Source organism: Drosophila biarmipes, chromosome 3R, assembly GCF_025231255.1.
Source record: "Drosophila biarmipes strain raj3 chromosome 3R, RU_DBia_V1.1, whole genome shotgun sequence".
In the NCBI taxonomy this organism is placed as follows: Eukaryota; Metazoa; Arthropoda; class Insecta; order Diptera; family Drosophilidae; genus Drosophila; species Drosophila biarmipes.
In genome coordinates, this window is record NC_066616.1 from 17,866,133 (window position 1) to 17,883,902 (window position 17,770).

Genomic DNA, 17,770 nt, shown 5'->3' on the forward strand with positions numbered 1-17,770 from the left:
TCCCAGTTGCTCTACCCGGGCAGAGTGGAGGGGAAAAAATTGGTTGACGTTTGCAGTTTGTCACCAGCTCTCTGCTGGTGCACAATTCCGACGAATTTTCCATTGCTGCCATTTGCCGACCGAGTTTGGCACCCTTTTTCAGATAGAATTCTGCGTTTGTCGTTTTTAAAATTTCACCAACGTTGACATTTAAGTTAATTTGCATATTGCCGCACAAAATTCGCCTGATGGCGGCTGGCAAGGCTGCCTATGATGACTGCTGATGATTATGACAATGAGGGCCAGGGAATGGACCCTGAACTCCGTGAGTGTCACAGCTCACCTATCCCAGAGCTACCTCTCCTCGCAAAAACTCTATATTTGCATTCTGCCTCCCGCCCTTTCATCCTGCCGAGTCAGTTTTAAAAACTAAATGTTGGCCAATTACACAAGGAATTAACATAAAGTTGCCATTCAAAGGAATGCTGAAATTGCCAGCATCTGCATATACAGTTGGCAAGAGAAATATATACATACTTCTGTATTTATTTAAATGGGCTTTAAGAGTTGCAGTTGGGTATAAGGACTCTTCATTTAAAGGTAGCTTTTTAATTTAAAAGTTGGATATTTCTTCTCCTTGTCCTCGTTTTCAATCTATCCACCATGCCAGTGAACCCTAATTTGGAACCCAAAAGAGTTTAAAATCTCAGCCATATGAGCGGTTGTAAACCGCAGCTTGCCGAACTACGTGCACGTTGCATATTAATCAAATCTGCTCCGCAGCAGCGAGTTGTTGCAATTTAGCTGGATTCAGAGCGCCATAAAATATGCCAGCAGAAACCAAAGAGTGCCCGCATCCACATCCGCATCCGCATCCCACGTCCTCGTCGGCATCCGCAGGGGATCACACTTGTCTATGCGCGTTTAGCACGATGGCTGCCACAAGGCTTTATGGTTGCCCTGCCACCCAGCTCGTGGCACCCAATTTCCGGTGCTTGCGTAAATACATTATGCAGCTTACAACTACTTAACTGGCGGCAAAGTGCGGGGGGCTCGCGGCATAAAGTGGCGAATTCAAGGTGCAACTTTTGTCGATACAAGCTCTGGCGGCTGCTCCTGCTGCTGCTGCTGCTCCTGCTCCTCGGAGGAGCCGACCTGAAAGGATGCAATAAAAGTGCACGGGAAAACTGTGAAAAAGGTGAAGATTACGCACTGAATAAGAATACAAGGCTTTCCGGCATGGTATGCGTGCACTGTGGAAAAATTGTTATCATTATTTAATAACCTTTTATGGGCGGTTCTGTTAAAAAATCTTTAAAGAAGTTGGAGTAACATTAAGCGAAAGATTGACCTTTAAGGAACCTTTACGATTTACTTGATTATTTTGTTATGGGTATGTAATATTTGAAAATAAATTAAATAGAAAAACAAAAATATAACTAAAAATTGTTTTTTTTATTTTAAATTAAAAACAATTTATACCATTTCTAGTATAAAAAATCCTATGCCTTTGTGTGACCAATGGCATGTGTGCGGTGTAAAATTCTGCGAGAAAGCCCGCACTCAACCTGAATCCAGACAGACACTTTGAGGCAGCGCCATTCAGATGACAAACATGTGTGATACGCCACTTGCACCCAGCCAGTGCTATCTGCATTTGCAACAACAGTTTCTTGGGCACCCCTTTGCCACCAGTTGCCACCCCCTTCATCAGCAGCCCTCGACTCCTCCCCCCAAATAGCTCGTCTGTCAACGTGGCATACTCATGAAAGTTAAGGACTTGCATAACTTCTGGCATTTATGTGCGCTTTTCACCTGCTTGCCAACAGCTTCACCTACTTTCACGCCCACCCCCTCTGGGCGAGCGCCCACTTTTCCATGCTTCATTACGCTAATGCCGTGTTTTCAAATTATTTTACAAGCCCCCACCCTTTGGTGAGCGGAATTCTTTCCGCTATTTGTTGCATACCAAATGGGGGAGTGTTGCGATTAGCATGTGATAAACTAGTTTAGGTGCTGTGACATAGTTGCCAGTTCCTGGGGCCTAGGCATTATTTGAAATGCACGATAATGCGGGATTAGTACTGTCATAAAACCGAAGGAAAGCCATGAAATATCGATGGAATTGCTGAAGATACTTTGCTTGCAGTACATCCCATGAGCAAAAAGTTAAGTCTAGCTACCCATATAATCTTGAAAATATTTAATACATACTAACTTCGATACAAGCATGCCGAGAGTAAAGTAATATCCACCTTGCAGCACAGCTTACGACCGAAAAGCCATCTAATTAAATGCACAATAATTAAGATTGGATATCATCAAATTAATGAAAGTCAAAAGCAAGTCTCTGCGGCAAAGGTGATGGCCAAGGCGGGCGTATAACGACAGGTTGTTTGCTTTACATAATTATTTCATTAAGTGTTTTGTGTGCGGCTTTGAGACCGTTGCGCTGCTGTCAGGAGCTACCAGTCACCGAGGAGGGACCGGCTTATTGAGGGACCTTTTCACTTTTCCACTTTGGTAATTCCAGCATTTAACAAGTCGGAAAGGAGCGGCAGCAGAAGCACCAGCAGCAGCAGACATCCCACAGCACTCGCCTTGACCTCAGGCAGTGCCAAATCCGGAGGCGAACGCCTGGATGCCCGTGTGCGGGGAGATGTGGCATAGCTCATTAACAAACATTAGTTGCAAATGTTGTGAATTACTTAAGGAATTAATATTCCATGCTTCACACACACCCAGTCTCCCGGGAGGAGTGGAGGGGCCATGAGCAGGGTCTGGAACTTAATCTCCCCGAGGGCTTCTGGCACTCTACGTCGGCAGCCAAATGAGCGAGAGTCATAAGTCCTGTCCGCACACTCACATCTACTTCTTAAATCCTGCTCAGCTCCTGCTGCTGTGTACACTGCGGCGTATACTTAATGCAAACTAATTCATTTCCACATATACATCCACATCCACATCCAGAGCGCCTCGCACTCCCAATCGGTTATCATCGTCTTCATCGTTCGAACGATGCTTGTCTGCTGCGCTAGTTAATGATAGTTGACCTCCCCCGTAAGCATATTGAATTAATGAAAGCTTTTTGTCTGTTGACCAAGATATATTCACCGGCTTGCCAAAGTCCTCATATAATGGGAGAACTGGGCTCTCCGCTTTGTCTCTCCTTATAAATTGACTTGAAGCCGTCCAATCATCAGCCGCATTGATGTCTTTTGGCATGAATAGTGTTAAGTGATTAATAATTTAGTGGTATTCTGGGTAAAGGGATTCCCGCTTTCGATTGATTGAATAAATATGTACAGGACTTTTTTTCGAAAAGTTTAAGAACTTTGGTTTTTTAATAGTAGTTTAAAATGTCTCAAGGATGAGCTAATTCTAGTTTAATTCTAAGAAAATTTTTTTTTGGCTGATTTTATTTTAATAGAAAATTACATTTTTATTTGCAGTTTTGTTAGCTGTCCAAAAGAGTGCTAAGAGAGAGCGAAAAAATTAAAGTAATGGTCCAATTATGGAATGCCATACCTTGCTAAACTCGTTTCGAACTAGCCAGAAAATGCCTGCCATCAATTATCTAGCTCGTTAGCTGACCAAAACAGTGTGTCCTATAGGTGTCGGACCCTTTTTGACCAAGTTACACCAAAAAAGGTCAATGAAAGAAATCGCTTCACCAAGGTCTTCATTTTCTGCACAAAAATGATCAGTATTTAGGGTGAAACAATGAAAATAATGAAATATGGATTGCCATACCTTGCTGAACTCGTAATAAAATTTGCTATCAATTGGCATTCACACCTAAAAAATTTTATTTTTGACCCATTTTCACAAAAAAAGACTATGCTACCCCTTGTAAAAAATTAAAATTTATTAAAATTTTAAGTTTTTAGAATTAGTCAGAAAATGACTTTGATCCATTATCTAGCTCGTTAGCTGGCCAAAACAGTGTGACCTAAAGGTGTCAGACCTTTTTTGACCAAGTTACACCAAAAAAGGTTAAGGAAAAATATTGTTTTTTCGCTAATCAATAGCAAAAAAATACAATAGTTGTAGAATATGTGAAATTTATAGTTTTTAAAACCAGCCAGAAAATAACTGTCATAAATTTCTTGCTTGTTTGCGTCATTTAGGTTTCGGACTATTTTTTACGGAGGTACATCATTGATGGACATTTAATTTTTGATCTATGTTACAAATTTTCTAAATTATTTCCAATGCTGTGTTCACCTTATAAATGAAAGTACTTTCACGGAAATGTGGTTTTGACTTAAAGTTCTATTTCGGAGTTCGATTTTTGTTTATTTACCTTAGCCCAGCTCTGCCTTCTTTTTCTTCTGCCTTATCGCATTACTTACTTAAAAGTGGGCAATGCTTCAGGGCAAAAGCCTTCCATTTTCCTGCACACATGGCCTTGATTTTAAGCGGCTTTTAGGCCACTCTCCTACTGGCATTCTTTTGCCCGCTCTCTGCCCATTTCCATGGCAGGGTTTTTTAGCTTCCCAATTTTGGGAAACGTATTGGTCGGGAATGCAGATTTAGCATAAACAAAGCACGCACAACAAATTAAAACAAGTCATAAATGTGTGTGTTCCGAGAACAGAAAAGAATTCTGGCCAAACAAAAACGGCAAACTCTTTCGATGGCAAATGGGAAGCTGGCATATTCCGCGCGTGTCTTGAATATTCTATGGCTGTTAATTATGTTGTTGTTGCTGTCCTGAACTCCAGCGATATCTTTGTCTATGGGGCAAACATTGGGAAATTTGTAAGATTTATTTGGTTTGGGTAGGAAAATTAGCACAAAAAAGGGAATGATAAGAGGTGTGGCAGAATATGAAAAATAACTTGCGCCTTTTTATGCGCAAAATATTGAAATATAAGGGGTTTGGGGTAGGGACTCTGGCACTCTGGCACCGTCGAAACAGGCAGATGCAGAGGCAATGCCAAGGATACCCTTGGCTTGCCGGACCCAAAGGATTCATCAGCGGCAACAGCTGTTGACTGCCGGGACTGCCGAAAATGTTAGCATTTTGCGATGATGTATCGCCGGCATCATTATAACAGCTGCCAAAAAGTGCACGGAGAAAAAATCTGTGAAGCCGTACAAAATGAATTTAAAAAAAAATCATTTTTTGTTACTAGCATACAGCAAAACAACTTACAAATTAAACATTTTAAAAATGTTTGCATTAAAATAGTAATTCCATTTTGTGCCTTATAAAAGGTATCCTACGTTAACAGTCATTATTTCTAGTTTTGTCTTTAGCAGTTAGAAAGTCTTTTTTTGTTGCTAAAAAATTTAATTTTGATACACTTCAATCTTTTTTTTTTCTAGTGCATCACCCTTTAGAACTCTCCTCCCCCAACAAAAAAGATTGGGCATGAAATTTTGGATGCGTTTTCACCCGAGCCCTGATGGGCCCTTGTGCGTGCCTTGGGTACTTGTTGTTATATTTATCACAGAAATGTACTTTATCTTTGCCGGTGCCCAATGCGCGTAGCATAGAGCCGGAGAGCCGGAGATTTGGCGGCAGGATCGGGAGCGGCGGACCCGTAACTCTATACCCTTGGGCCGGGGCATTCGTATTCGTCAACAGCTGCTGTTCGGAGAACAGCTCCCCGGATCCCGGAACCCGTATCCGCCGGTAATTTTGCCCTTCCCATCTGTCTGCCAGCGGATGTTGCCCAGATTTCCATGCAAACTAAATTTCATAAAAATATCGCCACACATTTTTTTATGATTAAACTTGCATTATAAACCCGCAGCAGGGTGAAAGTTGTGTCGTAAAAAGCGTAAAACACATGTTTGATTATCACTTTTAAAGGCCCAAAGTATGTTGCCAACATGTATTTTTTGATGCTTAAATACTTTTTGATGGATGGCAATAACACACGTTGGTTGAAGGTTAAATAAACCAGGTTTAGTCTTTGATATTGAAAATTAATATGATAAGGGTTTGGCCCAGTTCTGGAAACCCACAGTTGCTGAGCTACTTAATTTTCCTCCCACTGTTCAAAGGCCCCAGCCCACCGATTTCAAGTCGCATATATTGCAAATGCCAGTCAGTCTCGAGGATATTGATTGAAATGCAGTATTCTGTGCGCGGTATAACTCACTCATTTGCATAAGTTCATTACTGGCCGAAACTGACCTGGCCTGTATTTGACCGGCTGTTGATGGGTGGGCGGGATTTATTTCGTGACATTGATGGCAATGTGAAAAATGCGAGGACGACGCTCCATTTAGGGTACTTTGGAAGCCTTAAATTCGAAATGAGAGCGTGCCATGAAGGCATTTGAATTTAAGCGGCTGAATACTCCACGCATCTCACCTTTTCAAATCGAGCAATTAAAATGGTAAAAACACTTTCTTAATGAGAAAAGTTGTAGAAAACTGTATATTATTTATTCCATTAATACCATAGCCCTTCGATTTTGCTGGGTTCATAACTTTTGACTACACAAAAAGCGTCTGTTTCGCCCAACTTCCTCTGCTCTCCTCTGTACTCTATTTTTATTGCTCTGCTCATTCTAGTTTATTTATAAGCTGACTGGCAAAGTGGAAGCAAAAGTCTTTCAAAAGCTGATTACTGTAGAATCTGGAAAATAACGTGTATATATAGCAAAGTCCTTTAGTCCTTTTCTAAAACTCATATAATCGCTGCACTATTCTATAAACTTATTTCCCCCTTTCAACTTTCGTTGCCATGACAAAAAGGCATTCTCTGTGTAGCTTTATTGTTTAAGGCATACAACTGCAGCAATATATGTAGGACAGCAGGGCATATTTAATATGAGACATGACAATATGGTCTTGGCCTTTGCCCACAGAGTGACTGTTCTGTTCTGTTGGATTCGGCTCGGTTCGGTTCTATTCAGTGCAGTGCAGTGTTCTGTTGCCATTGCCATTGCCATTGCGTTGTTACCCGACTCCTCTGCCGGCAGACATCATTATTTCTCGAGTGGTTGTTGCGCTGATAAACTCGCAGAGCGTGGCAGTTTCGCTCTCCTTGTTTCGCAATCCCAATCCAGACCCCAACTCAGACCCCCAAGTTGGGACAGCAGCATCATCGTCTTTGGCGTCTTTATCCTTTATGCAAAAAAGAGCGAAGGACAAAACCCAAATCGAGTAAATAAAAACACACCAGACTTCTTCCCGGCTACGGAGGGCAATAAAAAATGCTTACAATTTATTGATTTCATATTAGTAGACCCGCAGCACACAGCACACACATCATGATCCGGAGAAAGTCCCCCGAAGGTCTGTGCATAAATTTCCATCAGCCTGAAAGCGTGCAACAAAGTCTTCGCCTTCTTTCCCCCGCAATTTAGATGTTGACGCACCGCTTTTTTTGTATTTCGTCTTAATGCCTTGATTTCGATTTGTCTGCACCGCACCAGCACCACCGCCCAAATGTGGGTCACGTTTTTTTCTCACTTCACTTCGGGTTGGCTTGCTAATTTGGACCCAGAATTTTGGGCCAAAGAACTTGCTAATTGAATTAAACTGTTTCCTAATTGTTGTCGAGTTTCGATTTCTTTAAGCTGAGTTTATTTTGTATGTTTTGCTAAAAATGAAGAGGGAAAATTTCCAAAAAATCTAACATGAAAGTAGGCTTAAACTATGACCGCAAATTCTAACATATGTCTTAAAGTAGCTTTTTAGAAAATTCCATCAGAAACTCATAGAGGTCTTCCACGTCCAAATCGGAATCCAATCAACCAAGTTATGGAATCTAGAAGAGCATATTTTGGGTTTCCATACTGGAAACCATTAAAAACACGTAATATCAAACATGAAAATGGGTCAAAATGTGGTCCCTCGCTTTGAGGATATATTTTAATGCAGAATGTTAGAGAATTCGACCACAAATTCAAAGAGGTATCCCACTTGTAAATAGGAACACAATAACCAAAGTTATAGAACCTAGAAGAGCGTATTTTGGGTTCCCATACTGGACTCCATTGAAAATACGTAAAAATCAAACATGAAAATGGGTAAAAATTTTTACCCTCACTTTGAGGATATATTTTAATGTAGAATGTTAGAGAATTCAACCACAAATTCAAAGAGGTATCCCATTTGAAAATCGGGATACAATAACTAAAGTTATGGAATCTCGAAGTGCGTATTTTGGGTTCCCATACTGGACACTATTAGAAACTCGTAAAAATTGAACATGAAAGTGGGTCAAAACTTAGACGCTTGCTTTAGGACTATATTTTAATGTAGAATATTAGAAACTTCAAACACAAATTCAAAGACACAAATTCCCATTTGTAAATCCGGTTACAATAACTAAAGTTATGGAATTATGGATTCCATTGGAAATGCCTACAAATCGAATATGAAAATGGGTAAAAATTTAAGCCGAGCCATGCTGAAACAATACTGAGACAACATGACTTATTTCACGGAATTTTCCCGAGGACTTTTAGGGAATTTGTGTTTGCAAAGCTTGCTTGATTAGCTGACTGCAACATGAGATTGTCTGCTTTAAATGAAAATGTTTGTAGTAAAGAGTTGACTGACGTTCTCGGAAGTGGGTATTTCGATAGAGAAACGTCGCCTTCATTGTTCTCCACTCATAATGTACTGAATTAAAAATTTATTTCAAACAAAATTTCACCAAATTAGTTGTTCCCGGATGCTGCTCTATTGGGAATTATCAGATAATACCACATCACGAACATACAAACACTGGCGCAGGCTCAGTGGCTCTGGTTAGCGCAATATTCCGCAAACAATTCATCATTTATGCCAAATATTGTGTTGCCTGTACAAATTATAAACCGAACTACTGAATGCCGATTTGATAAGCTGATTTATGCTTCATGTTTAGTCTGCGGCTGTCCCACCTCCCTTGATTTCCACTCCCGGTTGACAGGGAAATCATTAGGCTAATGTGATTGAGGGGTGAGCCCAGTGGAGTGGGGGTGGAGTGGATGGAAATGCCAAATGTAAACACAAATATTGGAATTGGCAAACAAAAACGAGCTGTGCTGTGCACATAAATTAAACGGGAAATCGGTAATCCCACCGAATCCCGGCTATAGCTGAAATGGACCGATATGCAAAGTCAGTTCGCTTGGCGATAACAAATGCGGAGCAATTATGGCCGCATTAAGCATATGCCCAAGTGGTCATCCTCTCCAACGGCATGTGAATGTGGGTTTTGGAGTGCATCGCAAGGATTTGCATAAATCCCACCACATTTATTCAATAAGCAAGCCAAGCACACATATGCCGGTCAGGACCACGAACAGGAACAGTAGCACTTGACTCGGGCTCCAAGACCACTTAATAATCCACTCGGACGGGTTAAAAGAGTCCCTCCCCAAAATGCTGATTGCCCGCACAGTTGGCATTGATTTACGGGTGGACTAACCCCAGGAAGCCGGCTCACAGCGCACAGCTCCCTGCTCCCAGGATTCCAGCACCATTCCGATCCCAGTCCCAATACCAATCGGGTATGCAAATCGAATACAACTAAATGTAAACACACACAACTGCAATTCAAGATGGCAACCTTCGTTGCCTGGTCCATTTTCTATTTTCCGATTTGATTTCGCAAGGGCTCTAATGCCTCACTTCTCTCAGGGGGTGGCTGAAAAAAGGGGGTCAGGGGCTGGGCGCTTTTGGCTGTCTGGCAGACATCCTTGGCAAACTTTTGCCTCAACGGCTTAACTTTTTTGCACGTGTAGTTGGCCAGCAGGAGGTGTTAGAGGTGGAGGGCGGGACGCACTTTTAGTTAAATTCGAAAAAAGCCTTTTGTTCCTTGGCAATCCCCTGAAATGTTTTCCTTGGACCAGAACTTTCCTAATTTACCAGAGACTCGAGATTGGGCCAAGCAATCGGCTTTAGCCTAATGAATCACGCTGTTGTTGAATCTTTAAAAACACATTCAAGATGAGCTGTCCTAGCCCAAGGTCCGAGGGCAACAATGGAACTGCGCCCACAACAAGGAAAATGATCGACTGTCCAGCGACGTGTCAATGGGATGGAGAACCTTGAAGACGGATCAACCAGGTAGATCAACACTTACCGTTTTCGCAGACGGCAGACAACAATGGGCCATAAACGCATTAAGGTAATGGCAAACAAAACCGTGGATATATGTGAGGTGGAAAGATGGATCGCGTCTACGAAGTCACACCTGCGGTCTGCCGAGGTACAACATGTTTGAGATCGAACCGCGCTTTAAGGCGGGTTTGTCAGCCGTCTGCGCAGGCGCCACGACACGCCTGCGATCAGTGATGCCCAGCTGGCCTTTTTCTTGGTACATCTACTACATTTTTAAGAAAAAAAATGTAAAAAAAAATTAAAACAATTATAAATTAAATGACATAAGCAATTTATTAAATAACTCGGCTGTTTTTTAAAAAGATTTCATTATGTAATTGGGTTAAGATATAAAATAATTGCTATCAAAATTAAATCTAAAATCCAAGATTAAACTTTTTTTATTTCTAGTTTCTAAAATAAATTTAATTACACCCCAAAGTTAACTGATGGTAAAAACTAGTGAAAACTAGCGCCGCCTCCCAACATGTTCGTCTCCGAGCGGCCGCATTTCTTCGGCTCGCTTCCAGGCCCATCGCGAATGGATGAAAATGGGTCAGGCTATAAAAGCACAAGTTCAAGGCGATCGCCGTTTCAGACAACTTCAGCAGCAGACGCAGCAACACCTCAGTTTTAACCAAGAAAACAGCCGCAGTGCCAAGAAAAATCCGAAGTCTCTCGAAGATCGAAGTAAACGAAAGTTGCCATCGATCGACTGTCTCGAAAAGAGAGAGCAATTTTCCTGTGCAAAATTTTGGGTGAATTTTTAAGTGAATTGTGTGCTTGACAATCGCGTGCTGAAACTTGCAATTTTTCTAGTGCGACCAGGCGAATCAACTCAACTGGAACAGTAATTAAATTTTAATTGCTTTGAACTCGACAAACTAAAGACTGCAGATTAAAAGACAGGTAAGACAAATGGCTCAATGAAAGAGGGGCAATTTATTTTTAAACGGAGACCTGGTCAGAGACCAAAAACAACTTTAATATTTGTATGTGGTTGATTAAAATATAACACATTTTATAGGTTTTGATCGTATTAGGGGTTTCTAAAATTAAGAATTAATTAATTTTTTACTGTCATAGGTATTTATATTTTATTGAATAGCAATCAGCATTTTAACAAGTGGCAACCGATAGAAAATCAATAAAAATAATTTAGCAATAATATACTATATTTGTTTATTACCTATTCATAGAAATTCTAAAATATATCACACATATTTCCCAAAACTAAAATCAACTGCTACTAATCCGCAAGGCAAATACTGCAGTGCGCTGAGCTAGAATCTGGCGATAGAAAGTTATTGACAATTGATCGACTGCCACTATTTGGCCTCCAGCCGTGTCGTGCGTTCGGTTTGTTTGTCCAACAAATTGGGGCTGTATGGCAAGAGCCAAATATTTGGGTCAGGCCAAAAGAAATAACAGAACTCGGGGCATAAATCCAGCAATAAAAAGAAAAACAAGAGGCGGCGAGGGGACGAGCGGAAGAGAGAGGGGAATTTCTGTTAAACGAGTTAACAACTTTGCATGGAAAAGGCAAACAGAAACCCATCGACTGGACGGAGGAGCATGAACATGTCAAAGCGTTCGAAAAGGGGGGTATTCTCTTTTTCCGTCGTCGACGAGGTGCGATGAGGTGTGGTGGGCACACACACTCGCACTCACGCAGATGTGCATTCAGCCAAGTTCTTTTCAAGCCAAACAACCAACATCGTGCACCGATGATGGCCGCCCACTGACCCAAATGGGCGCTCCAAAGAATTTCGAATTTCGTTTTCGAGGCTCAAATGCTGGAGAGGATGGGGGGAAAGAGTCTCCCTGCCCCCTCCCCAGGTGGAAAGGCCTTGCGGCCGTTTTGTCTGTGGCCTTGATTCAATGTGGGTCTCCGCCTTCACTCCCCCGGCATCTCTCTTCGCCAATTAACGCCTGCCTTTTGGCCAAGTCTTTGGCCAATTCGCATACAGAATTTATTTATTTAATTGCCTGCAAAAGGTCACGATTGTCTGCTATTTGTTTACCATTTGCCTGTGTGCATTCCTTAGCTTGAAGCAAGTATTTCTTTTGGTTTTTTGTGCTTTTTGTAACTTTCATTCATTGGCCGTGGTTGCTTTTGGCATTTTGCGGTTGTCGTTGTCAAGCCGAGCGAGGTGAAAGTTTTTTCTTTGAAGCCGTTGAGTCGTGTTTAATACAGTTTATGTTTGGTCCGAACTGAATTGGTTTTTATGTTTTTAAGCCAACTATATACAAGCCGCAAATACTCGTGTCTTAAACAAAGCGAGTCTTGGCAGTTGCAATTTGTCCATCAAATGCAGCTGACTAACAGCCATAATGGCTTTGGAAATTGCAAGTGCAATTTGTTCTGCTTTCGTGCGGCTGTCATTTTGCCTGCTGGCGACTGATTTTCGGGGTCAGTAAAAGTTGCGCCGAGAAGTTTGCGCCCGCAAAAGTGGATCACTGACTTGTCCTGCCCCGGGGTTGCATCACAGCCCTAGGGCCTTATGCAATGGATCGATAGGCAAAGCTGAGCACATTAAAATGCAGCACAGTTAGGCTCGTTTGGGCCCATCGACCGTTGGCCAGCGGTTTTTTCGCGGGGTTGCTGACCATCAGCGGCGTAAAACGAAAGACTTAAGGCACAAACTCGCTAGAAAGCCGCTGGGCATTCCAATTAAGGTTAAGCGCTTGGCAGCCAAGCACTTGCCGAGCTTAAACACTTAATTAAATTTTTCCATTTTATGATTATTTTTCTTGGTCAATAAACCTTGGCTTGATTCTGGGCGAAAAGAAAGTGAAATGGCTGAATATTCGAGTGTCTGCCTGAGTTTCTCTCGGCCGGAAACCAGTCCGTGACCGTCCAGAATGAGTCAGGGCCCTCGACAACCGAATCCAAGCCGATCCCAGCTGCTCTCTGGAACCGGAGAGCTTGCTCACCTACCGCAAATCACGAACGCCTTACCGCTTTCTCATCTCTGACTTTGACCAGTGGACCCAGTGGAGCGTGCCTCGGCACGAGACCGCAAACGAAAATGAAAATAAATATCTGAGGGAGACCAGCACCACACAAATTACAATGATATTTCTCGGCAAAAAGAACTTGGTTATTGTTACACCCCCGCCTCCAAATTGTTTTCTACTTGCTGTTCGTTTTGCGGCTCTTTCCACACTTTCTAATTTGCGACTTTTGACCAAGCGGCCGGTGTAATTGCTGCTCTCGCTACCGTTTGTTATTGAAATAGTTATATTGCCCATTGTGTTTTTGTGAAGACGATGCTTTAATTGCCACGAAAGTAAGAGTTGCGTGCGAGGCTTCCAATTAGAGTTGCGTGTTTTCCTTCAAGCTGGCCAAGAGCTGGAGCAGATGAGCAGAAGGCACCAGAAGCCAACGAGCCATTCGAATTATGTCATATGAGACCATGGATACGGAGAGCCATCGATGTGACTAATTGGTGCATCACCATTTCCACGGCTAATTTCCCACTTCACTAGCGAGCAATCGATGGAGTTTCTCCGCCACACATTCCAGCTATTAATTACCATTATCTTGGCCACTAATCGCTGAATCACGCTCTAACAGCTTTCTAAATTTACATGGCCAGCATAATTTCCACGGATCTGGGTCGAGTTGTGTCACAAACAATCAAAAGTCCCCACTTCTTTTGAGGAGCCGTGAGAGCCGGCTGACCGATTAATAACCCGCACAATTTACATTTCCACGCTAACCCATTCTGGCGAGCCTGTTCTGCGGCCGGCAATTAAATGGAAATCAATGCAATCTCCAGCCATTGGCATTCCGCAGCCTCGTTGGCTTTATTAATTGTAACGGGAACCTGTTGCATGACATCCGAGCGAAAGAACCGCTAGCTAACTGGTTATGCGGCCCCCTATTGAAGACCGCCAAGTGGAGAAGACCCCAGCAACCACTCACAGTCGCGATCCCATTCTAATTCGATTGTGAATTGTGAATGGTTCTCGATGCTAATATCGCTAATCTCAGCGAGCCATCGCCGCGAGGAAGTCGCTTCTAATTGCCGGTACTTGCCACCTCACCTGTGGCGGCGGCGGCTTTCTACACACGTTGCCCAACCTGCCACTGCCACTCGGTTAATTTCCCTGCCTCAAATGCTCCTCCTCATTGCACCAGCTTCGACCGGGGAACAGGTTCGCTTTGACCGACACCTTAATTGGGAGCAGTTAGACTCGTTTCTGGATGTTTCGGAAGCGAGTGGAGAGGCTTCACCTTTAATTACGCGCCGCTACAACTTTCTTATCTGGTTTCCATGGAAATTGTAACATATTTACGCGCAGAAGCAATGGGAAAATTTTGACCACTATTCGGGATTGTCCGTTGGCTGTGAAGCAGTTGCGAGGGAAATCTAATTATTCATACCTCTTGAAAACAATACATTAGCATCTTAAAGTTAGGAAAATAGCCCAAATAAATCTAAATAAATTATAACTGTCAAAAAAAAAAACAAAAATTGCAAAACAGTTGATTTCTTTAAATATAAACGAATTAATTATGGTATATGAACAACTAAATGAAACTAAAATATGTGAGACTAAAGAAAGCTACATTTCTTTTTCTGATAAACTTCTTAGCTATGAGATTTATTTTTCACCCTCTATTCATACATATGTTGTGATACACTTAACTAACAAATAATTGAAATATATTTACTGACAAACTTTGGGTCAGGTGTTCTATATCAATTATAAGACAATGAATATTTGAATATTTATTTACATTATAAATATAATTACTACGATCTTAAATGAGTTTCATGATTTCAATTAGATGTGTAATGGCAAAATTAAATGGGGTCAGGCATGTGCCTTCCAAATAGGTCACCGCTGATTCCAATGCCCAGCCCGTGCGTGAGTTCAGGAAACTCCCTCGCACTCAGTTGGGCAATGTGAAAGTGTTGTTATGCGGATGGATGGCTGGTCCGTCCCCCGATGAATTTTAAATACCTCTAACCGACTGCCGGCTTGTGTCTCTTTCAGTAGTCATGTGGAATCAACGGAAAGTGCACGCCTACCTGCTGCTCTCCATAGTGGCCAGCAACTGCCTGCTGATGACCTACGCCTTCCCGCAGCAGGAGGTCTACCAGCGGCAGCACCAGGTGACCCAGTCGCCTGTCTACCGGGACGAGAGTGTGGCCAGGAAGTTCGCTGTGAAGCCGAACGCCTCGAAGAAGGTGGCCCTGGACGACATCGAGGACGACCTGGAGACCAACCAGATCCAGGAGAGCGTGGGCGGACCCGGCGGATTCACCTGGTCCAACATGCTGTCCACCGTGATGACCATGTTCTTCAACGGAGCCGTCAACGCGCCCACGAAATCGGATGATGTGGACACCTCCATTGGACTGGGCGGCAGTCCCTGGGCCAATGTCATCTCGATGGGTAAGGGTCTTTTACCTTTTGGTGGGAAAATATTACTCCAAAGAACCAATCACTGATAACTGGAATTGAAAATGTGGCATTTAATATTTGTATTAAATAAAAAACATATAATATTGAATGATTTATTAAGTGGTCAAATTAAATATGATTTAAAATCAATATTTCTGATGATATCAAGATTTACTGGCTAGACTTACTTTTCCCATACAAAATACAATATTGCCCTCAACTAATCTCGATCTACATATCTCCACAGGTCTTCGCATCATCAACACCTTGCTGGGCGGTGGGGCCCCTAGCGACGGCATCGATAAGATCGACAACGGCGGATCTCCCATGCAGGTAATCTACCGATCCATTAGCCCATAACATGGTTTACACTCACTGATTGCTTTTGTGCCACTTTTGTTTTGCTTTATCGTAATTTTGCTGTTCGATTGTTACCGTTTCGTTTTGTTTTTCGTTTACTTTGTTTTATATCTTATATCTTATGTCTTGTACTGATACTGATTCTGGGTGCCTGGCTCTTCTTATTCTCTTGATTATGTTTGCTTCCCGCCTACCTCCTCTACCTCTACCTCGCTAATAATCGCACAGGGCATATTGGTGGCTGTGATGTCTGCCGTTTTAGGCTCCAGAGACCCCGACCAAGTCAACTCGATGGCCAAGCAAGCTGGCGAGGTAAAACATCTTTATTGCTTTCACAACACCAAGAATAGCACTGCGCAACAAGATTTGGGGCTGAGATAAGGGGTTACAAAGAAGATAGTTAGTTACAAAGATTTACCAACATTTTAACTGATCTCTTGGGGTTTTAAAAATAAAAAGTTTATAATTTTATATTTTTACTTTTTTGTTTTAACTAAAACTTTTTTTGTATACTTATTTTTAACGATCTAAGGTTTTGGTCTTGTATTTTTAAAACTATCATATAAAATTGAACAATTAACATTAAATTAAAGACAAATGATCTTAACTCGTTAAAAGTTTATGTTTGTTTGCCATTAAAAAATACTTTTTGGAAAATCACTATAAAATATAAATAAATTTAGGACACGTATCTTAAAGTGGCCCATATTTTATAGTACTTAATGGAAATCCTCTTAGCTGAGTAGTTTACTCCTTGATGCCCGAATCGTGTTGCCCAGTGCTGAGAATGTAAATTGTTCCCGTCCACACCGACACAGTCACACTCTTACACACACTCCACTGACACCACTCTAGTATTGGCACAGCAAATGCAAAACTAATTGACTAATGCTTCCTCTACCCCAACCCACTCTACCCATCCACACTGTCCACACTCGCACACCTCACACACTCCACTCCACTGAACAAAACGCTGCCCCTTCCGCATCCACAGTTCATTCAGATCGTGATGAACCTGCTGGACGCCCTGAAGACCTCCTTCTCGCACCGCTCCCTGGCCGCCCGGTCGCTGGGCAAGCGGGACTCCGTGAGCGACGCCGTCGTCGCCGGCATCTCGCTGATGAAGGGCTACGTCCGCACCTACCGCAGCTCCGAGGACAAGTGCACGCAGCGCTACATGTGCGACGCCAACACGGAGTGCGTCCGCGAGATCGGCGGCAGCAGCATCTTCTGCCAGCTGGGATCGTAAGTGCTCACTAATTTAAAATAACATTTGAATATTTATTTAAAACCCCTAAACCCCTCCCATTTCAGATACGCCACCAGCTATGTTCTGGGCCGCAGCAGTGGCAGCAACTTCGAGGAGCTTTACGACGCCGGGCGCAGAGGTCGCTCCGGATTCGACTGTCGCCAGGTGTATCTGGAGTGCAACGAGGTCTAGACTTCCCAGTGCCCACGAGCGGGCCCTCTCTCTAAACTAATTTAAATTAATTTATGACTTCCACCTAGATGTTAGCTATTTATATTATTTATTTAAAACTCTGTACTTATGGTCGCCGGCCATGCGACTGGCTTATAAGTTGACAAACAAAACCTTTAAAAATAAATGCATTAAATGACGTGGTTGCATTTTACCTACAGGGTAAGGTAAGGTAATAAGGTAATATTCTTAATACTTATTTATTTTCGAAATTAAAACGATTTTCACTTTCTTGAAAGTTGCTTTGGAAAGCTTTCAGTAATTCAAAAAGGTGAATGCTATGCAAGGCGGACGAAAGCTGATTGCTTTGTGTTAAGCAGGGCAACCGGAAATAGCTCAAGCAGTTTCTATCAAAGCAGTTTACAGCGCACTGCTTGCCCATGTATATATTAAGTATACGAGCTGTTGACTGAATGCATGTTATTTTGATTTACTCAAATAAATTAAGTTTCTGGCCTTTAAAATTAA

General features: G+C 42.3%; 1 protein-coding gene across 3 annotated transcripts; it reads left to right on the forward strand.

Moving 5' to 3' along the window:
* Window positions 1-10,639: 10,639 nt before the first annotated feature.
* On the forward strand, window positions 10,640-17,442 carry LOC108031160 (uncharacterized). 3 transcript variants are annotated; one of them, XM_044094157.2, is made up of 7 exons: window positions 10,640-10,799; window positions 10,861-10,950; window positions 15,052-15,453; window positions 15,710-15,795; window positions 16,051-16,134; window positions 16,817-17,067; window positions 17,137-17,442. In XM_044094157.2, exons 3-7 carry the CDS (start codon window positions 15,057-15,059, stop codon window positions 17,261-17,263), a joined length of 945 nt encoding a protein of 314 aa, XP_043950092.1. In that variant the 5' UTR covers window positions 10,640-10,799; window positions 10,861-10,950; window positions 15,052-15,056; the 3' UTR covers window positions 17,264-17,442. The 3 variants fall into 3 exon arrangements, with proteins under 3 accessions (XP_043950092.1, XP_043950096.1, XP_043950106.1); XM_044094161.2 differs by having other exon boundaries at window positions 15,055-15,453; XM_044094171.2 differs by lacking the exon at window positions 16,051-16,134.
* The last annotated feature ends 328 nt before the right edge of the window (window positions 17,443-17,770 follow it).